This window comes from Thunnus maccoyii, chromosome 20, assembly GCF_910596095.1.
Source record: "Thunnus maccoyii chromosome 20, fThuMac1.1, whole genome shotgun sequence".
NCBI classification, from domain to species: domain Eukaryota; kingdom Metazoa; phylum Chordata; class Actinopteri; order Scombriformes; family Scombridae; genus Thunnus; species Thunnus maccoyii.
The window spans coordinates 187,735-212,768 of NC_056552.1; the positions used below are offsets into that span (position 1 = coordinate 187,735).

The 25,034-nt window shown below is 36.6% G+C and overlaps 1 protein-coding gene across 3 annotated transcripts in view; it reads left to right on the forward strand.

Moving 5' to 3' along the window:
* The window catches only part of ptenb (phosphatase and tensin homolog B), a 40,962-nt gene that overhangs the window by 8,793 nt on the left and 7,135 nt on the right, over positions 1–25,034 (forward strand). Inside the window, exons 1-8 of one of the 3 annotated variants that reach the window (XM_042396792.1) lie at positions 17,464–18,294; positions 18,446–18,539; positions 19,044–19,088; positions 20,656–20,699; positions 21,916–22,154; positions 22,581–22,722; positions 22,807–22,985; positions 23,753–24,004. In XM_042396792.1, the coding sequence (XP_042252726.1) occupies positions 18,478–18,539; positions 19,044–19,088; positions 20,656–20,699; positions 21,916–22,154; positions 22,581–22,722; positions 22,807–22,985; positions 23,753–24,004 (963 nt within the window). In that variant the 5' untranslated portion in view covers positions 17,464–18,294; positions 18,446–18,477. Of the gene's footprint in view, positions 1–17,463; positions 18,295–18,445; positions 18,540–19,043; positions 19,089–20,655; positions 20,700–21,915; positions 22,155–22,580; positions 22,723–22,806; positions 22,986–23,752; positions 24,005–25,034 lie in introns of those variants that run through there. The other 2 variants (XM_042396789.1, XM_042396790.1) reach the window with 2 other exon arrangements.

Here is a 25,034-nt window from a genome sequence, read left to right on the forward strand (position 1 = left end):
CCTAGATAGAAGTAAAACTACAACTGTGGTCCCAGATAGAAGTAAAACTACAACTGTGGTCCCAGATAGAAGTAAAACTACAACTGTGGTACTAAATAGAAGTAAAACTACAACTGTGGTACTAAATAGAAGTAAAACTACAACTGTGGTCCCAGATAGAAGTAAAACTACAACTGTGGTACTAAATAGAAGTAAAACTACAACTGTGGTCCCAGATAGAAGTAAAACTACAACTGTGGTACTAAATAGAAGTAAAACTACAACTGTGGTACTAAATAGAAGTAAAACTACAACTGTGGTCCCAGATAGAAGTAAAACTACAACTGTGGTACTAAATAGAAGTAAAACTACAACTGTGGTCCCAGATAGAAGTAAAACTACAACTGTGGTACTAAATAGAAGTAAAACTACAACTGTGGTACTAATAGAAGTAAAACTACAACTGTGGTACTAAATAGAAGTAAAACTACAACTGTGGTACTAAATAGAAGTAAAACCACAACTGTGGGTACTAAATAGAAGTAAAACTACAACTGTGGTACTAAATAGAAGTAAAACTACAACTGTGGTCCCAGATAGAAGTAAAACTACAACTGTGGTACTAAATAGAAGTAAAACCACAACTGTGGTACTAAATAGAAGTAAAACTGCAACTGTGGTACTAAATAGAAGTAAAACTACAACTGTGGTCCTAAATAGAAGTAAAACTACAACTGTGGTCCCAGATAGAAGTAAAACTACAACTGTGGTACTAAATAGAAGTAAAACTACAACTGTGGTCCCAGATAGAAGTAAAACTACAACTGTGGTACTAAATAGAAGTAAAACTACAACTGTGGTCCCAAATAGAAGTAAAACTACAACTGTGGTACTAAATAGAAGTAAAACTACAACTGTGGTCCTAAATAGAAGTAAAACTACAACTGTGGTACTAAATAGAAGTAAAACTACAACTGTGGTCCTAAATAGAAGTAAAACTACAACTGTGGTCCCAGATAGAAGTAAAACTACATCTGTGGTACTAAATAGAAGTAAAACTACAACTGTGGTCCTAAATAGAAGTAAAACTACAACTGTGGTACTAAATAGAAGTAAAACTACATCTGTGGTCCTAAATAGAAGTAAAACTACAACTGTGGTACTAAATAGAAGTAAAACTACAACTGTGGTACTAAATAGAAGTAAAACTACAACTGTGGTACTAAATAGAAGTAAAACTACAACTGTGGTCCCAAATAGAAGTAAAACTACAACTGTGGTCCCAGATAGAAGTAAAACTACAACTGTGGTCCCAGATAGAAGTAAAACTACAACTGTGGTACTAAATAGAAGTAAAACTACAACTGTGGTCCTAAATAGAAGTAAAACTACAACTGTGGTCCTAAATAGAAGTAAAACTACAACTGTGGTCCCAGATAGAAGTAAAACTACAACTGTGATCCTAAATAGAAGTAAAACTACAACTATGGTACTAAATAGAAGTAAAACTACATCTGTGATCCTAAATAGAAGTAAAACTACAACTATGGTACTAAATAGAAGTAAAACTACAACTGTGGTCCTAAATAGAAGTAAAACTACAACTGTGGTCCCAGATAGAAGTAAAACTACAACTGTGGTCCCAGATAGAAGTAAAACTACAACTGTGGTACTAAATAGAAGTAAAACTACAACTGTGGTACTAAATAGAAGTAAAACTACAACTGTGGTCCCAGATAGAAGTAAAACTACAACTGTGGTACTAAATAGAAGTAAAACTACAACTGTGGTCCCAGATAGAAGTAAAACTACAACTGTGGTACTAAATAGAAGTAAAACTACAACTGTGGTACTAAATAGAAGTAAAACTACAACTGTGGTCCCAGATAGAAGTAAAACTACAACTGTGGTACTAAATAGAAGTAAAACTACAACTGTGGTCCCAGATAGAAGTAAAACTACAACTGTGGTACTAAATAGAAGTAAAACTACAACTGTGGTACTAAATAGAAGTAAAACTACAACTGTGGTACTAAATAGAAGTAAAACTACAACTGTGGTACTAAATAGAAGTAAAACCACAACTGTGGTACTAAATAGAAGTAAAACTACAACTGTGGTACTAAATAGAAGTAAAACTACAACTGTGGTCCCAGATAGAAGTAAAACTACAACTGTGGTACTAAATAGAAGTAAAACCACAACTGTGGTACTAAATAGAAGTAAAACTGCAACTGTGGTACTAAATAGAAGTAAAACTACAACTGTGGTCCTAAATAGAAGTAAAACTACAACTGTGGTCCCAGATAGAAGTAAAACTACAACTGTGGTACTAAATAGAAGTAAAACTACAACTGTGGTCCCAGATAGAAGTAAAACTACAACTGTGGTACTAAATAGAAGTAAAACTACAACTGTGGTCCCAAATAGAAGTAAAACTACAACTGTGGTACTAAATAGAAGTAAAACTACAACTGTGGTCCTAAATAGAAGTAAAACTACAACTGTGGTACTAAATAGAAGTAAAACTACAACTGTGGTCCTAAATAGAAGTAAAACTACAACTGTGGTCCCAGATAGAAGTAAAACTACATCTGTGGTACTAAATAGAAGTAAAACTACAACTGTGGTCCTAAATAGAAGTAAAACTACAACTGTGGTACTAAATAGAAGTAAAACTACAACTGTGGTCCCAGATAGAAGTAAAACTACAACTGTGGTACTAAATAGAAGTAAAACTACATCTGTGGTACTAAATAGAAGTAAAACTACAACTGTGGTCCCAGATAGAAGTAAAACTACAACTGTGGTCCTAAATAGAAGTAAAACTACAACTGTGGTACTAAATAGAAGTAAAACTACAACTGTGGTACTAAATAGAAGTAAAACTACAACTGTGGTACTAAATAGAAGTAAAACTACATCTGTGGTCCCAGATAGAAGTAAAACTACAACTGTGGTACTAAATAGAAGTAAAACTACAACTGTGGTCCTAAATAGAAGTTAAACTACAACTGTGGTACTAAATAGAAGTAAAACTACAACTGTGGTACTAAATAGAAGTAAAACTACAACTGTGGTACTAAATAGAAGTAAAACTACAACTGTGGTACTAAATAGAAGTAAAACCACAACTGTGGTACTAAATAGAAGTAAAACTACAACTGTGGTACTAAATAGAAGTAAAACTACAACTGTGGTACTAAATAAAAGTAAAACTACAACTGTGGTACTAAATAGAAGTAAAACTACAACTGTGGTCCCAGATAGAAGTAAAACTACAACTGTGGTCCCAGATAGAAGTAAAACTACAACTGTGGTCCTAAATAGAAGTAAAACTACAACTGTGGTACTAAATAGAAGTAAAACTACAACTGTGGTACTAAATAGAAGTAAAACTACAACTGTGGTCCCAGATAGAAGTAAAACTACAACTGTGGTACTAAATAGAAGTAAAACTACAACTGTGGTACTAAATAAAAGTAAAACTACAACTGTGGTCCCAGATAGAAGTAAAACTACAACTGTGGTACTAAATAGAAGTAAAACTACAACTGTGGTACTAAATAGAAGTAAAACTACAACTGTGGTCCCAGATAGAAGTAAAACTACAACTGTGGTACTAAATAGAAGTAAAACTACAACTGTGGTCCTAAATAGAAGTAAAACTACAACTGTGGTCCCAGATAGAAGTAAAACTACAACTGTGGTACTAAATAAAAGTAAAACTACAACTGTGGTCCCAGATAGAAGTAAAACTACAACTGTGGTCCCAGATAGAAGTAAAACTACAACTGTGGTACTAAATAAAAGTAAAACTACAACTGTGGTCCCAGATAGAAGTAAAACTACAACTGTGGTACTAAATAGAAGTAAAACTACAACTGTGGTCCCAGATAGAAGTAAAACTACAACTGTGGTCCCAGATAGAAGTAAAACTACAACTGTGGTCCTAAATAGAAGTAAAACTACAACTGTGGTACTAAATAGAAGTAAAACTACAACTGTGGTCCCAGATAGAAGTAAAACTACAACTGTGGTACTAAATAGAAGTAAAACTACAACTGTGGTACTAAATAGAAGTAAAACTACAACTGTGGTCCTAAATAGAAGTAAAACTACAACTGTGGTACTAAATAGAAGTAAAACTACAACTGTGGTACTAAATAGAAGTAAAACTACAACTGTGGTCCCAGATAGAAGTAAAACTACAACTGTGGTACTAAATAGAAGTAAAACTACAACTGTGGTACTAAATAGAAGTAAAACTACAACTGTGGTCCTAAATAGAAGTAAAACTACAACTGTGGTCCTAAATAGAAGTAAAACTACAACTGTGGTACTAAATAGAAGTAAAACTACAACTGTGGTCCCAGAAAGAAGTAAAACTACAACTGTGGTACTAAATAGAAGTAAAACTACAACTGTGGTACTAAATAGAAGTAAAACTACAACTGTGGTCCCAGATAGAAGTAAAACTACAACTGTGGTACTAAATAGAAGTAAAACTACAACTGTGGTCCCAAATAGAAGTAAAACTACATCTGTGGTACTAAATAGAAGTAAAACTACAACTGTGGTACTAAATAGAAGTAAAACTACAACTGTGGTCCCAGATAGAAGTAAAACTACAACTGTGGTCCTAAATAGAAGTAAAACTACAACTGTGGTACTAAATAGAAGTAAAACTACAACTGTGGTACTAAATAGAAGTAAAACTACAACTGTGGTCCCAGATAGAAGTAAAACTACAACTGTGGTACTAAATAGAAGTAAAACTACAACTGTGGTCCTAAATAGAAGTAAAACTACAACTGTGGTACTAAATAGAAGTAAAACTACAACTGTGGTACTAAATAGAAGTAAAACTACAACTGTGGTCCCAGATAGAAGTAAAACTACAACTGTGGTACTAAATAGAAGTAAAACTACAACTGTGGTCCCAGATAGAAGTAAAACTACAACTGTGGTACTAAATAGAAGTAAAACTACAACTGTGGTACTAAATAGAAGTAAAACTACAACTGTGGTACTAAATAGAAGTAAAACTACAACTGTGGTACTAAATAGAAGTAAAACCACAACTGTGGTACTAAATAGAAGTAAAACTACAACTGTGGTACTAAATAGAAGTAAAACTACAACTGTGGTCCCAGATAGAAGTAAAACTACAACTGTGGTACTAAATAGAAGTAAAACCACAACTGTGGTACTAAATAGAAGTAAAACTGCAACTGTGGTACTAAATAGAAGTAAAACTACAACTGTGGTCCTAAATAGAAGTAAAACTACAACTGTGGTCCCAGATAGAAGTAAAACTACAACTGTGGTACTAAATAGAAGTAAAACTACAACTGTGGTCCCAGATAGAAGTAAAACTACAACTGTGGTACTAAATAGAAGTAAAACTACAACTGTGGTCCCAAATAGAAGTAAAACTACAACTGTGGTACTAAATAGAAGTAAAACTACAACTGTGGTCCTAAATAGAAGTAAAACTACAACTGTGGTACTAAATAGAAGTAAAACTACAACTGTGGTCCTAAATAGAAGTAAAACTACAACTGTGGTCCCAGATAGAAGTAAAACTACATCTGTGGTACTAAATAGAAGTAAAACTACAACTGTGGTCCTAAATAGAAGTAAAACTACAACTGTGGTACTAAATAGAAGTAAAACTACAACTGTGGTCCCAGATAGAAGTAAAACTACAACTGTGGTACTAAATAGAAGTAAAACTACATCTGTGGTACTAAATAGAAGTAAAACTACAACTGTGGTCCCAGATAGAAGTAAAACTACAACTGTGGTCCTAAATAGAAGTAAAACTACAACTGTGGTACTAAATAGAAGTAAAACTACAACTGTGGTACTAAATAGAAGTAAAACTACAACTGTGGTACTAAATAGAAGTAAAACTACAACTGTGGTACTAAATAGAAGTAAAACTACAACTGTGGTACTAAATAGAAGTAAAACTACAACTGTGGTCCTAAATAGAAGTAAAACTACAACTGTGGTACTAAATAGAAGTAAAACTACATCTGTGGTCCCAGATAGAAGTAAAACTACAACTGTGGTACTAAATAGAAGTAAAACTACAACTGTGGTCCTAAATAGAAGTTAAACTACAACTGTGGTACTAAATAGAAGTAAAACTACAACTGTGGTACTAAATAGAAGTAAAACTACAACTGTGGTACTAAATAGAAGTAAAACTACAACTGTGGTACTAAATAGAAGTAAAACCACAACTGTGGTACTAAATAGAAGTAAAACTACAACTGTGGTACTAAATAGAAGTAAAACTACAACTGTGGTACTAAATAAAAGTAAAACTACAACTGTGGTACTAAATAGAAGTAAAACTACAACTGTGGTCCCAGATAGAAGTAAAACTACAACTGTGGTCCCAGATAGAAGTAAAACTACAACTGTGGTCCTAAATAGAAGTAAAACTACAACTGTGGTACTAAATAGAAGTGAAACTACAACTGTGGTACTAAATAGAAGTAAAACTACAACTGTGGTCCCAGATAGAAGTAAAACTACAACTGTGGTACTAAATAGAAGTAAAACTACAACTGTGGTACTAAATAAAAGTAAAACTACAACTGTGGTCCCAGATAGAAGTAAAACTACAACTGTGGTACTAAATAGAAGTAAAACTACAACTGTGGTACTAAATAGAAGTAAAACTACAACTGTGGTCCCAGATAGAAGTAAAACTACAACTGTGGTCCCAGATAGAAGTAAAACTACAACTGTGGTCCCAGATAGAAGTAAAACTACAACTGTGGTACTAAATAAAAGTAAAACTACAACTGTGGTCCCAGATAGAAGTAAAACTACAACTGTGGTACTAAATAGAAGTAAAACTACAACTGTGGTCCCAGATAGAAGTAAAACTACAACTGTGGTCCCAGATAGAAGTAAAACTACAACTGTGGTCCTAAATAGAAGTAAAACTACAACTGTGGTACTAAATAGAAGTAAAACTACAACTGTGGTCCCAGATAGAAGTAAAACTACAACTGTGGTACTAAATAGAAGTAAAACTACAACTGTGGTACTAAATAGAAGTAAAACTACAACTGTGGTCCTAAATAGAAGTAAAACTACAACTGTGGTACTAAATAGAAGTAAAACTACAACTGTGGTACTAAATAGAAGTAAAACTACAACTGTGGTCCCAGATAGAAGTAAAACTACAACTGTGGTACTAAATAGAAGTAAAACTACAACTGTGGTACTAAATAGAAGTAAAACTACAACTGTGGTCCTAAATAGAAGTAAAACTACAACTGTGGTCCTAAATAGAAGTAAAACTACAACTGTGGTACTAAATAGAAGTAAAACTACAACTGTGGTCCCAGAAAGAAGTAAAACTACAACTGTGGTACTAAATAGAAGTAAAACTACAACTGTGGTACTAAATAGAAGTAAAACTACAACTGTGGTCCCAGATAGAAGTAAAACTACAACTGTGGTACTAAATAGAAGTAAAACTACAACTGTGGTCCCAAATAGAAGTAAAACTACATCTGTGGTACTAAATAGAAGTAAAACTACAACTGTGGTACTAAATAGAAGTAAAACTACAACTGTGGTCCCAGATAGAAGTAAAACTACAACTGTGGTCCTAAATAGAAGTAAAACTACAACTGTGGTACTAAATAGAAGTAAAACTACAACTGTGGTACTAAATAGAAGTAAAACTACAACTGTGGTCCCAGATAGAAGTAAAACTACAACTGTGGTACTAAATAGAAGTAAAACTACAACTGTGGTACTAAATAGAAGTAAAACTACAACTGTGGTCCCAGATAGAAGTAAAACTACAACTGTGGTACTAAATAGAAGTAAAACTACAACTGTGGTCCTAAATAGAAGTAAAACTACAACTGTGGTACTAAATAGAAGTAAAACTACAACTGTGGTCCCAGATAGAAGTAAAACTACAACTGTGGTACTAAATAGAAGTAAAACTACAACTGTGGTCCCAGATAGAAGTAAAACTACAACTGTGGTCCCAGATAGAAGTAAAACTACAACTGTGGTCCTAAATAGAAGTAAAACTACAACTGTGGTACTAAATAGAAGTAAAACTACAACTGTGGTCCCAGATAGAAGTAAAACTACAACTGTGGTACTAAATAGAAGTAAAACTACAACTGTGGTCCCAGATAGAAGTAAAACTACAACTGTGGTCCCAGATAGAAGTAAAACTACAACTGTGGTCCCAAATAGAAGTAAAACTACAACTGTGGTACTAAATAGAAGTAAAACTACAACTGTGGTACTAAATAGAAGTAAAACTACAACTGTGGTCCTAAATAGAAGTAAAACTACAACTGTGGTCCCAGATAGAAGTAAAACTACAACTGTGGTCCTAAATAGAAGTAAAACTACAACTGTGGTCCCAGAAAGAAGTAAAACTACAACTGTGGTACTAAATAGAAGTAAAACTACAACTGTGGTCCTAAATAGAAGTAAAACTACAACTGTGGTCCCAGATAGAAGTAAAACTACAACTGTGGTCCCAGATAGAAGTAAAACTACAACTGTGGTCCCAGAAAGAAGTAAAACTACAACTGTGGTCCCAGATAGAAGTAAAACTACAACTGTGGTCCTAAATAGAAGTAAAACTACAACTGTGGTCCCAGAAAGAAGTAAAACTACAACTGTGGTACTAAATAGAAGTAAAACTACAACTGTGGTCCTAAATAGAAGTAAAACTACAACTGTGGTACTAAATAGAAGTAAAACTACAACTGTGGTCCTAAATAGAAGTAAAACTACAACTGTGGTACTAAATAGAAGTAAAACTACAACTGTGGTCCCAGATAGAAGTAAAACTACAACTGTGGTACTAAATAGAAGTAAAACTACAACTGTGGTCCCAAATAGAAGTAAAACTACAACTGTGGTCCCAAATAGAAGTAAAACTACAACTATGGTACTAAATAGAAGTAAAACTACAACTGTGGTACTAAATAGAAGTAAAACTACAACTATGGTACTAAATAGAAGTAAAACTACAACTGTGGTACTAAATAGAAGTAAAACTACAACTGTGGTCCCAGATAGAAGTAAAACTACAACTGTGGTCCTAAATAGAAGTAAAACTACAACTGTGGTACTAAATAGAAGTAAAACTACAACTGTGGTCCCTGATAGAAGTAAAACTACAACTGTGATCCCAGATAGAAGTAAAACTACAACTGTGGTCCTAAATAGAAGTAAAACTACAACTATGGTACTAAATAGAAGTAAAACTACAACTGTGGTCCCAGATAGAAGTAAAACTACAACTGTGGTCCTAAATAGAAGTAAAACTACAACTGTGGTCCCAGATAGAAGTAAAACTACAACTGTGGTACTAAATAGAAGTAAAACTACAACTGTGGTACTAAATAGAAGTAAAACTACATCTGTGGTACTAAATAGAAGTAAAACTACATCTGTGGTCCCAGATAGAAGTAAAACTACAACTGTGGTACTAAATAGAAGTAAAACTACATCTGTGGTCCCAGATAGAAGTAAAACTACAACTGTGGTACTAAATAGAAGTAAAACTACAACTGTGGTACTAAATAGAAGTAAAACTACATCTGTGGTACTAAATAGAAGTAAAACTACAACTGTGGTCCAAGATAGAAGTAAAACTACAACTGTGGTACTAAATAGAAGTAAAACTACAACTGTGGTCCCAGATAGAAGTAAAACTACAACTGTGGTACTAAATAGAAGTAAAACTACAACTGTGGTACTAAATAGAAGTAAAACTACAACTGTGGTCCCAGATAGAAGTAAAACTACAACTGTGGTACTAAATAGAAGTAAAACTACAACTGTGGTCCTAAATAGAAGTAAAACTACAACTGTGGTCCAAGATAGAAGTAAAACTACAACTGTGGTACTAAATAGAAGTAAAACTACAACTGTGGTCCCAGATAGAAGTAAAACTACAACTGTGGTACTAAATAGAAGTAAAACTACAACTGTGGTCCAAGATAGAAGTAAAACTACAACTGTGGTACTAAATAGAAGTAAAACTACAACTGTGGTCCTAAATAGAAGTAAAACTACAACTGTGGTACTAAATAGAAGTAAAACTACAACTGTGGTACTAAATAGAAGTAAAACTACAACTGTGGTACTAAATAGAAGTAAAACTACATCTGTGGTCCTAAATAGAAGTAAAACTACAACTGTGGTACTAAATAGAAGTAAAACTACAACTGTGGTACTAAATAGAAGTAAAACTACAACTGTGGTACTAAATAGAAGTAAAACTACAACTGTGGTCCCAAATAGAAGTAAAACTACAACTGTGGTCCCAGATAGAAGTAAAACTACAACTGTGGTCCCAGATAGAAGTAAAACTACAACTGTGGTACTAAATAGAAGTAAAACTACAACTGTGGTCCTAAATAGAAGTAAAACTACAACTGTGGTCCTAAATAGAAGTAAAACTACAACTGTGGTCCCAGATAGAAGTAAAACTACAACTGTGATCCTAAATAGAAGTAAAACTACAACTATGGTACTAAATAGAAGTAAAACTACATCTGTGATCCTAAATAGAAGTAAAACTACAACTATGGTACTAAATAGAAGTAAAACTACAACTGTGGTCCTAAATAGAAGTAAAACTACAACTGTGGTCCCAGATAGAAGTAAAACTACAACTGTGGTCCCAGATAGAAGTAAAACTACAACTGTGGTACTAAATAGAAGTAAAACTACAACTGTGGTCCCAGATAGAAGTAAAACTACAACTGTGGTACTAAATAGAAGTAAAACTACAACTATGGTACTAAATAGAAGTAAAACTACAACTGTGGTCCCAAATAGAAGTAAAACTACAACTGTGGTCCTAAATAGAAGTAAAACTACAACTGTGGTACTAAATAGAAGTAAAACTACAACTGTGGTCCTAAATAGAAGTAAAACTACAACTGTGGTACTAAATAGAAGTAAAACTACAACTGTGGTCCCTGATAGAAGTAAAACTACAACTGTGGTCCCAGATAGAAGTAAAACTACAACCGTGGTACTAAATAGAAGTAAAACTACAACTGTGGTACTAAATAGAAGTAAAACTACAACTGTGGTCCCAGATAGAAGTAAAACTACAACTGTGGTACTAAATAGAAGTAAAACTACAACTATGGTACTAAATAGAAGTAAAACTACAACTGTGGTCCTAAATAGAAGTAAAACTACAACTGTGGTACTAAATAGAAGTAAAACTACAACTGTGGTCCCTGATAGAAGTAAAACTACAACTGTGGTCCCAGATAGAAGTAAAACTACAACTGTGGTACTAAATAGAAGTAAAACTACAACTATGGTACTAAATAGAAGTAAAACTACAACTGTGGTCCTAAATAGAAGTAAAACTACAACTGTGGTACTAAATAGAAGTAAAACTACAACTGTGGTCCCAGATAGAAGTAAAACTACAACTGTGGTCCTAAATAGAAGTAAAACTACAACTGTGGTCCCAGATAGAAGTAAAACTACAACCGTGGTACTAAATAGAAGTAAAACTACAACCGTGGTACTAAATAGAAGTAAAACTACAACTATGGTCCCAGATAGAAGTAAAACTACAACTGTGGTACTAAATAGAAGTAAAACTACATCTGTGGTCCCAGATAGAAGTAAAACTACAACTGTGGTCCTAAATAGAAGTAAAACTACAACCGTGGTACTAAATAGAAGTAAAACTACAACTATGGTACTAAATAGAAGTAAAACTACAACTGTGGTCCCAGATAGAAGTAAAACTACAACTGTGGTACTAAATAGAAGTAAAACTACAACTGTGGTCCCAGATAGAAGTAAAACTACAACTGTGGTCCTAAATAGAAGTAAAACTACAACTGTGGTACTAAATAGAAGTAAAACTACATCTGTGGTACTAAATAGAAGTAAAACTACAACTGTGGTCCCAGATAGAAGTAAAATTAAAGCTGCAGTGGTTAACGCGCCGTCGCACCTCATGCTCGTTGGAGGAAGTGGCAGCGGCGGTTTCGCTATCGGAGGTCTATTGAAACAGCTCTGAATCGTCCGGTTTATCAGATACTGTGTGAAAGGGTAACATATTATCTCCTGTCTGCAGTGTGTGGTGCTGGAGATGAATTACTGTAAATCATGTATACATCTGATGAACTATGCGTCATTTAGTCCTGACTAACCCTGTTGCTCGTAGGAAAAACTACATAAGTGAAATATTAATGCAGCAATACATTAACAGAGGACAACTGACATGGATCTACATTTTCCTGTGTACACTATGTGGCGCTAGAGAACACCCACTAACTATACGTCATGTTGCTGTATATCATGTGTAGACCACATTATCTAAATTTCATGTAAATCAGATGACCTTTGTTACATAAGGCTGGCTTCCTGTTGTCAGTCGGAGGCGCTATGACTCAATATTGACATGTAGATTTGTTCTGGACTATTATCAAACATGAGAAATTTGGGCAGATTGGACGATGTAAAGTGGAGTTAGATCAACTTCCTGTTTAATGCCCTAAACATGTTTTGGGCAAAATTGTCTGTCATGCCAGCGGCGTTCCATGAAAACTAAAAAGCTTCACAATTTAGTATCGCAAAGGTGTTAAATGTAACCGACCAAATTTTAAGTTGATCGTGTTAAAGCTCTAGGAGGAGTTCTGTAAAGTACAACAGTTTATAACGAGAGAAGATGTTCAGTTTATAACGAGAAGATGTTCAGTTTATAACGAGAGAAGATGTTCAGTTTATAACGAGAGAAGATGTTCAGTTTATAACGAGAAGATGTTCAGTTTATAACGAGTAGATGTTCAGTTTATAACGAGATGATGTTCAGTTTATAACGAGAAGATGTTCAGTTTATAACGAGAAGATGTTCAGTTTATAACGAGAAGATGTTCAGTTTATAACGAGAGATGTTCAGTTTATAACGAGAAGATGTTCAGTTTATAACGAGATGATGTTCAGTTTATAACGAGAGAAGATGTTCAGTTTATAACGAGATGATGTTCAGTTTATAACGAGAGAAGATGTTCAGTTTATAACGAGAGAAGATGTTCAGTTTATAACGAGTAGATGTTCAGTTTATAACGAGAAGATGTTCAGTTTATAACGAGAAGATGTTCAGTTTATAACGAGAGAAGATGTTCAGTTTATAACGAGAGATGATGTTCAGTTTATAACGAGAGAAGATGTTCAGTTTATAACGAGAAGATGTTCAGTTTATAACGAGAGTAGATGTTCAGTTTATAACGAGAGAAGATGTTCAGTTTATAACGAGAAGATGTTCAGTTTATAACGAGTAGATGTTCAGTTTATAACGAGAGAAGATGTTCAGTTTATAACGAGAAGATGTTCAGTTTATAACGAGAAGATGTTCAGTTTATAACGAGAGAAGATGTTCAGTTTATAACGAGAAGATGTTCAGTTTATAACGAGAGAAGATGTTCAGTTTATAACGAGATGATGTTCAGTTTATAACGAGAGAAGATGTTCAGTTTATAACGAGAAGATGTTCAGTTTATAACGAGAGTAGATGTTCAGTTTATAACGAGTAGATGTTCAGTTTATAACGAGAGAAGATGTTCAGTTTATAACGAGAAGATGTTCAGTTTATAACGAGTAGATGTTCAGTTTATAACGAGAGAAGATGTTCAGTTTATAACGAGAAGATGTTCAGTTTATAACGAGAGAAGATGTTCAGTTTATAACGAGAGAAGATGTTCAGTTTATAACGAGAGAAGATGTTCAGTTTATAACGAGAGAAGATGTTCAGTTTATAACGAGAGAAGATGTTCAGTTTATAACGAGAAGATGTTCAGTTTATAACGAGAAGATGTTCAGTTTATAACGAGAAGATGTTCAGTTTATAACGAGAGAAGATGTTCAGTTTATAACGAGAGAAGATGTTCAGTTTATAACGAGAGAAGATGTTCAGTTTATAACGAGATGATGTTCAGTTTATAACGAGAGAAGATGTTCAGTTTATAACGAGAGAAGATGTTCAGTTTATAACGAGAGAAGATGTTCAGTTTATAACGAGAGAAGATGTTCAGTTTATAACGAGAAGATGTTCAGTTTATAACGAGAGAAGATGTTCAGTTTATAACGAGAAGATGTTCAGTTTATAACGAGAAGATGTTCAGTTTATAACGAGAGAAGATGTTCAGTTTATAACGAGAAGATGTTCAGTTTATAACGAGTAGATGTTCAGTTTATAACGAGAAGATGTTCAGTTTATAACGAGAAGATGTTCAGTTTATAACGAGAAGATGTTCAGTTTATAACGAGAGAAGATGTTCAGTTTATAACGAGATGATGTTCAGTTTATAACGAGAGAAGATGTTCAGTTTATAACGAGAAGATGTTCAGTTTATAACGAGAGAAGATGTTCAGTTTATAACGAGAAGATGTTCAGTTTATAACGAGATGATGTTCAGTTTATAACGAGAGAAGATGTTCAGTTTATAACGAGAGAAGATGTTCAGTTTATAACGAGAAGATGTTCAGTTTATAACGAGAGAAGATGTTCAGTTTATAACGAGAAGATGTTCAGTTTATAACGAGATGATGTTCAGTTTATAACGAGAAGATGTTCAGTTTATAACGAGATGATGTTCAGTTTATAACGAGAGAAGATGTTCAGTTTATAACGAGATGATGTTCAGTTTATAACGAGAGAAGATGTTCAGTTTATAACGAGAGAAGATGTTCAGTTTATAACGAGATGATGTTCAGTTTATAACGAGAGAAGATGTTCAGTTTATAACGAGATGATGTTCAGTTTATAACGAGAAGATGTTCAGTTTATAACGAGATGATGTTCAGTTTATAACGAGAGAAGATGTTCAGTTTATAACGAGATGATGTTCAGTTTATAACGAGAGAAGATGTTCAGTTTATAACGAGAGAAGATGTTCAGTTTATAACGAGATGATGTTCAGTTTATAACGAGATGATGTTCAGTTTATAACGAGAGAAGATGTTCAGTTTATAACGAGATGATGTTCAGTTTATAACGAGAGAAGATGTTCAGTTTATAACGAGAAGATGTTCAGTTTATAACGAGAAGATGTTCAGTTTATAACGAGAGAAGATGTTCAGTTTATAACGAGAAGATGTTCAGTTTATAACGAGATGATGTTCAGTTTATAACGAGAAGATGTTCAGTTTATAACGAGATGATGTTCAGTTTATAACGAGAGAAGATGTTCAGTTTATAACGAGATGATGTTCAGTTTATAACGAGAGAAGATGTTCAGTTTATAACGAGATGATGTTCAGTTTATAACGAGAGAAGATGTTCAGTTTATAACGAGAAGATGTTCAGTTTATAACGAGAGAAGATGTTCAGTTTATAACGAGAAGATGTTCAGTTTATAACGAGATGATGTTCAGTTTATAACGAGAGAAGATGTTCAGTTTATAACGAGTAGATGTTCAGTTTATAACGAGAAGATGTTCAGTTTATAACGAGAAGATGTTCAGTTTATAACGAGAGAAGATGTTCAGTTTATAACGAGAAGATGTTCAGTTTATAACGAGAGAAGATGTTCAGTTTATAACGAGAAGATGTTCAGTTTATAACGAGAAGATGTTCAGTTTATAACGAGAGAAGATGTTCAGTTTATAACGAGAGAAGATGTTCAGTTTATAACGAGAAGATGTTCAGTTTATAACGAGAAGATGTTCAGTTTATAACGAGAAGATGTTCAGTTTATAACGAGAGAAGATGTTCAGTTTATAACGAGAAGATGTTCAGTTTATAACGAGAGAAGATGTTCAGTTTATAACGAGAAGATGTTCAGTTTATAACGAGAGTAGATGTTCAGTTTATAACGAGTAGATGTTCAGTTTATAACGAGAGTAGATGTTCAGTTTATAACGAGTAGATGTTCAGTTTATAACGAGAGAAGATGTTCAGTTTATAACGAGAAGATGTTCAGTTTATAACGAGAAGATGTTCAGTTTATAACGAGAGAAGATGTTCAGTTTATAACGAGATGATGTTCAGTTTATAACGAGAGAAGATGTTCAGTTTATAACGAGAAGATGTTCAGTTTATAACGAGAGTAGATGTTCAGTTTATAACGAGTAGATGTTCAGTTTATAACGAGAGTAGATGTTCAGTTTATAACGAGTAGATGTTCAGTTTATAACGAGAGAAGATGTTCAGTTTATAACGAGAAGATGTTCAGTTTATAACGAGAGAAGATGTTCAGTTTATAACGAGAAGATGTTCAGTTTATAACGAGAAGATGTTCAGTTTATAACGAGAAGATGTTCAGTTTATAACGAGATGATGTTCAGTTTATAACGAGAAGATGTTCAGTTTATAACGAGAAGATGTTCAGTTTATAACGAGAGAAGATGTTCAGTTTATAACGAGATGATGTTCAGTTTATAACGAGAAGATGTTCAGTTTATAACGAGAGAAGATGTTCAGTTTATAACGAGATGATGTTCAGTTTATAACGAGAGAAGATGTTCAGTTTATAACGAGAAGATGTTCAGTTTATAACGAGAGAAGATGTTCAGTTTATAACGAGAGGATGTTCAGTTTATAACGAGATGATGTTCAGTTTATAACGAGAGAAGATGTTCAGTTTATAACGAGAGAAGATGTTCAGTTTATAACGAGAGAAGATGTTCAGTTTATAACGAGAGAAGATGTTCAGTTTATAACGAGAAGATGTTCAGTTTATAACGAGAGATGATGTTCAGTTTATAACGAGAAGATGTTCAGTTTATAACGAGATGATGTTCAGTTTATAACGAGAGAAGATGTTCAGTTTATAACGAGATGATGTTCAGTTTATAACGAGAGAAAACAAAAGCAGTAAATGAGACTTGAGAGAAACTTGACATCTGTATGGGGGTTTTCTTCTGCTATCAGGAAAGGATTAATGGACTAATTAGGCTTAGAATTGTTTGAGCATATGTGGCATAAATATGTTTATATATATATATATTAATAATTATATATTTTATATATGTTTAAAAACAACCAGACCTGTGTTATATATTTTGTTGAGTTGTGTAGCTACATTATCTCAAATGTTTCCGATGATTATCAAACCCAGAGAATTCTGTAATTTCAATCAAGGTAATGATCCGTTTCATTTGGTCTCCTGTTGATGACATCATACCTCCTCTACTAAAGAGTAAACACGCACAAGATGCATGCAGCGGCATTGTTTATCCATCGCAATGGTGTCCAAAGAGCATACACCTGCAAGATAATATATATATTCTGTTTTAAGCCACATTGGGCTAGCAGCCGCTCAGCTAGCAGCCGCTGGGCTAGCAGCCGCTGGGCTAGCAGCCGCTCAGTTAGCAGCCGCTCAGCTAGCAGCCGCTGGGCTAGCAGCCGCTGGGCTAGCAGCCGCTCAGTTAGCAGCCGCTCAGCTAGCAGCTGCTCAGCTAGCAGCTTTTCTTTATGGTCAGTTTCTGTTTTAACTGATTTTTGTAGATTTCACACTAACAAACGTCGTCATAACGATGATGGAACGTCTGCTTCTGGTTCTGTGTGACGTGTCGCTTGTTAAGTTTCAGGTCGTCAGGATTAAAATATCTCGCTGAATCCAAACGTCTGACTTCAGTCTGCGAGTGTCTGAATGACCTTCATCACCTTCACCTGAGTCATCATCCGCTGCAACATGACGTCGCCGTGATGCGCATCGTGTTTCCTTCTGCTCAGAACATTCACGGGTTAACGAGGAGGATTGTCGGTTATGATCCGATGATCAGATCAGAGCTGGTTCGTCACATGCTGTCCGACCACGCTGGAGATCAGGTGTTTGTAGTGGTTCAGAACGTCTGTACTCAGAGAGGGAGAGGCTTAATACGGCGATAACGGCGTGTTTTCCTGGAAGACTTCAGTGCTGTTCACATGAATGAAACAGGAGAGCTGAGACAGTTCAGCCATCCAACTCGTCTCCATGGAAACACGTCTTAGGTCCCCTCTCCTAGCACATTTTAACCCTTCGCAGGCTTAACGTGATGCCAGTGAACGCATCACTATACGATCCTTTAAATCTCAGTTTAATTAAATGGACTCTGGTTGACGTGAGGCGGCCATATTTGTTTCAGGCTCTCTGTACGTAGTCATGGTAACTAACTACATACCATAAGAACGCAGCGTCAGAGTTTGTTTGTTGGTCCTTCTGTCCGTCCCAACCTCCTTCACTCTGACACACAGGTGGCTTTACTCACCTCAGGTCACCTGAGGTCACTGGAGGTCACCTGAGGTCACAGGAGGTCACCTCAGGTCACTGACAGGTAAACGTCTCATATTTCACCACAAACCAGCAGGAAGAGGAGAAGATGTAGAGATTAAAGAACAGATGTGTTTCTGTCCTCCTGAAGAAGCTGAGAAGATAAAAACCAGTTGATCAGATGTTTTGAATGTGTGATTATTGATCCTTGACAGTGTGATCAGATATTTATCCAAACATCATCGCCATGGGTTTCCCTGCTGAGCGTCTGGAAGGAGTGTACAGGAACAACATCGATGATGTCGTCCGGTAAGAAACGGCTCTGTGACCTTTGACCCCTCCTGAAAACTCAGCAGAGAAATATTGATGAGCGTAAATCCAGATTGATGAAGTTGAAAGGAAACGGTTGATAATCACATTGATAATGTGATTATAGTGATTTGTTGGTCACATGATCAATAGGTGAAATGTGGGTTTGACAGTAACTGAACAGCGACTGAATTAACTGCAGACATGTAATGAGAACAGTGTCGTTAAAGTAGAGCTGCAGCTAATGATTACTGTCATCACTGATCAATCTGCTGATTATTTCCTCCATTCATTGATCAATCGTTCACAGAAACGCTTCCCATCCAGAAGCTGACAGCAGATGTTTCTGCTGAAAACGATTTGATCATCAGAATAGCAGCAGATGATGTTTCTGTCAGTCGACTGATGAAGTTCGAGGTGTTGAGCGTCACATGACTGTCGGAGAGTTTACTGTGTTTAACAGATGAACTGATCAATAACTGTCTCTCTTTCTCTCTGTCTCAGGTTCTTAGATGCAAAGCACAAGAATCACTATAAGATCTACAACCTGTAAGTACTGACTGGTTATTATTAGTATGTATGTAGTATTCCTGCAGCCCCTCAGAGCTCAGATCAGTTAGAAATAACGCAGGCAGGAAGAGTACAAGTGATGATGATGATGTTTGATGAAGAGCTGCAGACAACCAGCACACCTCCGACAGGTACTTTGCTGCTGTGTGATGGCGTCGTGGCTCGGCGAGGAGCACACGACCGTATGAAGAAATCCGTCACCGGCGACGTCGACTCGCCTGAAAGCAGAAGAAACTGTTGGAAACGTTGAGAGCAGAGCTGCTGCTCAAAAAACCTAAAGTATAACACCGAGTCACTTCATCTTCAGACATCAATCTGTCCACTTAGGAAGCACAAGTGATTGTGAATCAGTCTCACCTGCTTTAGTGGACAAGCAGAAGCAAGACCACCTCCAAAAAGGGACTGGATCTGCATGTGGTGGCTACAGACTGTTGATCTCTCCTCATCCTTCCTGACTGATTCTCCTCTAGTTTTGTGTTCTGCTAGTGTCCTTGTCACCACTGCTAGTGTCCTTGTCACCACTGCTAGTGTCCTTGTCACCACTGCTAGTGTCCTTGTCACCACTGATAGCATCAGGTGGTACCTGCAGCCCGGTCAGGTTGCACAGGTAGTCCAGCTGTCACAGGAAGGTTTGCTGAGTCTCCCAGCACAGTCTGAAGAGCACGGAGGAGATACCAGGAGACCGGCTGTTACACGGGGAGAGCTGGACAGGCCCGTAGACGGGCATCGACCCAGCAGCAGGACCGGTATCTGCTCCTTTATGTGAAGAGGAACAGGAGGAGCACTGCTAGAGTCCTACAGAACGACCTCCAGCAGGCTACTGGTGTGCATGTTTCCGACCAAACTGTCAGAAACAGAATCCATGAGGGTCTGATGTCCTCTAGTGGGACCTGTGCTCACAGCCCAGCACTGTGGAGATATATATATATATATATATACATATATACACTGCTACATGCTACCTTGTTATTTAACACGTCGGCCACTTTTAATATGAACATCTGACGCTGTGACATCACAATAAGGAAAAGCATCGTAGGTCCCCTTTAGAGGTTTTTTTGTGATTAACATTTCCTTATTTTTTTTGAGTATTTTAAATTAAAGATATTTTGATAATTGCTGGTTTTAGTCCAGATTCTGTGGTTGCAGCTTGTTAAATGTGAATATTTTCTGGTGTCTTTAGTCTCTGTGACAGTAAACTGAAGATCTTTGAGTTGTGGATAAAACAAGACATTTGAGAAACACTGATCCACATTTTTCACCATTTTCTGACATTTTATGGACCAAACAACTAATTGATTATTGAAGAGAATAATCATAAAGATGAATTGATTAGTTTAGCTGTAGTGTGATGTTCAGGATGGAGGAAGGTGGACCAAACTGAAGCTGACCTGTATTGAAGCTTTAGAAGTAGTTTGATGATCATAGTGATCATTTGGTGATTTGGTGTGAGCTTGATGCCGCCTCGTCTCTCTAGTTTGGATCAATAACAGAAACATTGATCATAAAGATGAAGCTGCTGGCTGTAACGTCTCTCTGTTCACAGGTGTGCAGAGCGACATTATGACACCACCAAGTTCAACTGTCGAGGTAAGATGACATCAGAAACGAGACCGTCACTGCCGCGTGTTTGAGTACTGATTGATCGATCGATCGATTGATTGACTGATTGATGAAATGGATGGAGGAGCTGCTGAACGATCCGTCGTTTTAAATCCAAATCAAGTCAGAAGAGCTGCGCTTTAAGTCCTGAACTAAAGGAGGTGTTGGAGGTGAAAGGGTTAATGATCCGCTGGAGATAATTCTACTTCCTGTTGTGAGACGTGAAACAAACAAAAGAAGCTTTTGTCTTTTTTTTATGTTGTTTTGCTTTCTGCATGTCAATGTATTAACTGTTTGAACACAGTAACACTCATTCTCCTAAAAAACAGACAAACACACACAGATCAACAACACAAACTGTAACAAACAAACAGAGAATACTACAGGATCAATCATCTATTGATCCTGGCTCCAACAACAACAACCGGTATCATTATCTCCAATAAACCTCCAGTAAACCTCCAATAAACCTCCAGTAAACCTCCAGCAAATCTCCAATAAACCTCCAGTAAACCTTCAATAAACCTCCAGTAAACCTCCAATAAACGTCCAGTAAACCTCCAGTAAACCTCCAGCAAACCTCCAGCAAACCTCCAGCAAACGTCCAGTAAACCTCTAATAAACCTCCAATAAACCTCCAGTAAACCTCCAATAAACCTCCAGTAAACGTCCAGTAAACCTCCAATAAACGTCCAGTAAACCTCCAATAAACGTCCAGTAAACCTCCAGCAAACGTCCAGTAAACCTCTAATAAACCTCCAATAAACCTCTAATAAACCTCCAGTAAACCTCTAGTAAACCTCCAGTAAACCTCAAACAAACCTCCAGTTTATTGGAGGTTTATTTTACACTGGGCAGTAATTATATATCTATTATGTAATAAATTAGAGTAGTGACATTGATAAAAAGTAGTTATCCATTGTAGAATGATTATATGCATAGTATATAATGAAATATGATAAAGGAAATAGGAATAGATTTATTATTATTATTATTATTATTATTATTATTATTATTATTATATAGTGTGCAGAAGGATAATAATGATATAATGAGCTTTATGGGGTCTTTCTCTCCTCGTCATACGTACATATACATATGTATGTTTCCATCAGACTTTAATCAATCAAAGGTTCAGTCAGGTGTGATCAATAGATCAGCAGATACAGGAAGTGATGCGTCTGTCTGTCTGTCTGTCTGTCAGTGGCTCAGTATCCGTTCGAGGACCACAACCCGCCCCAGCTGGAGCTCATCAAGCCCTTCTGTGAGGACTTGGATCAGTGGCTGAGTGAAGACGAGCAGCACGTCGCCGCCATCCACTGCAAGGCGGGAAAAGGTCGCACCGGCGTGATGATCTGTGCCTATCTGCTGCACCGCGGCAAGTTCCAGGAGGCTCAGGAGGCGCTGGACTTCTACGGAGAGGTCCGCACCCGTGACAAGAAGGTAACCAGACCACCACCCCTTCATAGTACTGATGATGAAGATGAAGGCTCAATAGATCGCCAGGTGACAGCAGCAGGTTTATGGAAGATGTGCTTCCTGTTCTCAGATCATCTAAATGTTTGACTAAAATAAGACGTAGACGTTCAGTTAACTCTGTTTATTGATCTGTGAACACACTGAGACACAACTTTATTTATACATCACGCAGAGACAAACCAGCTGACACCTTCACGCAGGATCTCCTTTATGTTTTTAGAAGTTAATTATTGTTTTCTGAAATGTTTCTGCTACATGTGAGTGTATGAACAGTCAAACAACTTTAAACTGATTATCAGTAAAGATTTCTACGTTTTCAGAGACATTGGTGTCATTTTTCTTGTGGGAGTTTGATACTTTATTAAATTGACGGCGTGTTTGTGTGTTCAGGGCGTGACCATCCCCAGTCAGCGGCGTTATGTCATCTACTACAGCTTCCTGCTGAGGAACCAGCTGCTCTACAAACCTGTCGCTCTGCTCTTCCACAAGATGCTGTTTGAAACCATCCCCATGTTCACTGGCGGCAACTGCAGTAAGACCGGTGCTCTCATCACACAGCCAGATCAATAAACGTCGTCATCAGTAAATGTAAATCCCTCCTGTGTTTGTGCTGCAGATCCTCAGTTCGTGGTGTACCAGCTGAAGGTGAAGATCCACACGTCTAACCCCGGAAACACCCGGCGGGAAGACAAACTGATGCTGTTCGAGTTCCCGCAGCCACTTCCTGTCTGCGGAGACATCAAGGTGGAGTTCTTCCACAAGCAGAACAAGATGATGAAGAAGGTGATGAGGATGGTGATGTATACCAATGTTGGTTCTTATAAAAACAACCAAATATGTCACAGATCTTCTTAATGTTCCTGTACACGTTACACTAACGCAGTAACACTCGTACGTGTTGTGTGCCGCGTCATGCTTCAAACTGTAGCGCGTCATTCATAGAAGAAGAAGGTGAGCTTTCATAGGCAGTAGTGGCAGTAGTGAGAACAAAGACGGCCAATTAGAGGCATTGAAAGTGTTTTCTAATTGTTTCATGTTTCATTCTGTTGAATGTTTGTAGGTGTTTTCTGTGTCTTTTGAATTGATCTTTAATATAAGTAGCAGTTGCTTTCTATTGATTGAGATTATGGTGCGTTTAAGAACTGACATGGAGGTTAATGGATAATCTTTGTAATCTTTAATCCAAGTTGTTAAATATTATTATGATATATGCGTTGGGCTAATCATTAATTGAAATATTTATGGTACTTTTAATGTACAAATATTTAACATGATTTGATTTAAAGGCTGGATTTATGATTTGTTTGGGCAAGATATTATAAATTGTTTCATCATGGAAATCAACATGCAGCAGTAAATGCAACGAACAGGACTAATCTGTGTTGTTGTTTCCTGCATGTTGTTTTTTAATTCGTCATGGGTCTAATCTGCAGCATCTACCTGGATGTGGTGGAAACACACACAGGAGGCACAACAGGGACTTTTAGTTCCAGGTTTAGTTCCTGAGATGACGTTTGGTCGAAACAGGGTTTAACTGTGTGTTTCCTCCTCTGTCCCTGCAGGAAAAGATGTTCCACTTCTGGGTCAACACCTTCTTCATCCCGGGCCCGGAGGAGAACCTCGACAAACTGGAGAACGGCAGCGCCGGGACGCCGCGGGAACCGTCCGACAGAACGCCGGGGATGACGACGACGATGACAATGACTGGAGGAGAAACCAACGACAGGGATTACCTGGTTCTCACTCTGACCAAGAACGACCTGGACAAGGCCAACAAGGATAAGGCCAACAGGAACTTCTCCCCGAACTTCAAAGTAAAACATTTATGTTGGTTCAGAGTGGTGTTAATCTGGTTATAGTCTGGCTGTAATCTGGTTATAGTCTGGCTAGAGTCTGGTTATGATCTGGTCATTATCTGGTTATAGTCTGGTCAAGATCTGGTTATAGTCTGGTCAAGATCTGGTTATAGTCTGGGTATAATCTGGTTATAGTCTGACTATAATCTGGTTATAGTCTGGCTAGAGTCTGGTTATCATCTGGTCATGATCTGGTTATAGTCTGGTCAAGATCTGGTTATAGTCTGGGTATGATCTAGTTATAGTCTGACTATAATCTGGTTATAGTCTGGCTAGAGTCTGGTTATCATCTGGTCATGATCTGGTTATAGTCTGGTTATACCCTGGTCATGATCTGGTTATACTCTGGTCACGATCTTGTTAAAGTCTTCTCCCCAAACTTCAAAATAAAACATTTATGTTGGTTCAGAGTGGTGTTAATCTGGTTATAGTCTGGCTAGAGTCTGGTTATGATCTGGTCATTATCTGGTTATAGTCTGGTCATGATCTGGTTATAGTCTGGTTATACCCTGGTCAAGATCTGGTTATAGTCTGGTCATGATCTGGTGATAGTCTGGTCATGATCTGGTTATAGTCTGGTCATGATCTGGTTATACTCTGGTCATGATCTGGTTATACTCTGGTCATGACCTGGTTATACTCTGGTTATGATCTGGTTATACTCTGGTCATGACCTGGTTATACTCTGGTTATGATCTGGTTATACTCTGGTCATGACCTGGTTATACTCTGGTTATGATCTGGTTATACTCTGGTCATGACCTGGTTATACTCTGGTTATGATCTGGTTATACTCTGGTCATGATCTGGTTATAGTCTGGTCATGATCTGGTTATAGTCTGGGTACGATCTGTTTATAGTCTGGTCATGATCTGGTGATAGTCTGGTCATGACCTGGTTATACCCTGGTCATGACCTGGTTATAGTCTGGTTATGATCTGGTTATACTCTGGTCATGATCTGGTTATAGTCTGGTCATGATCTGGTT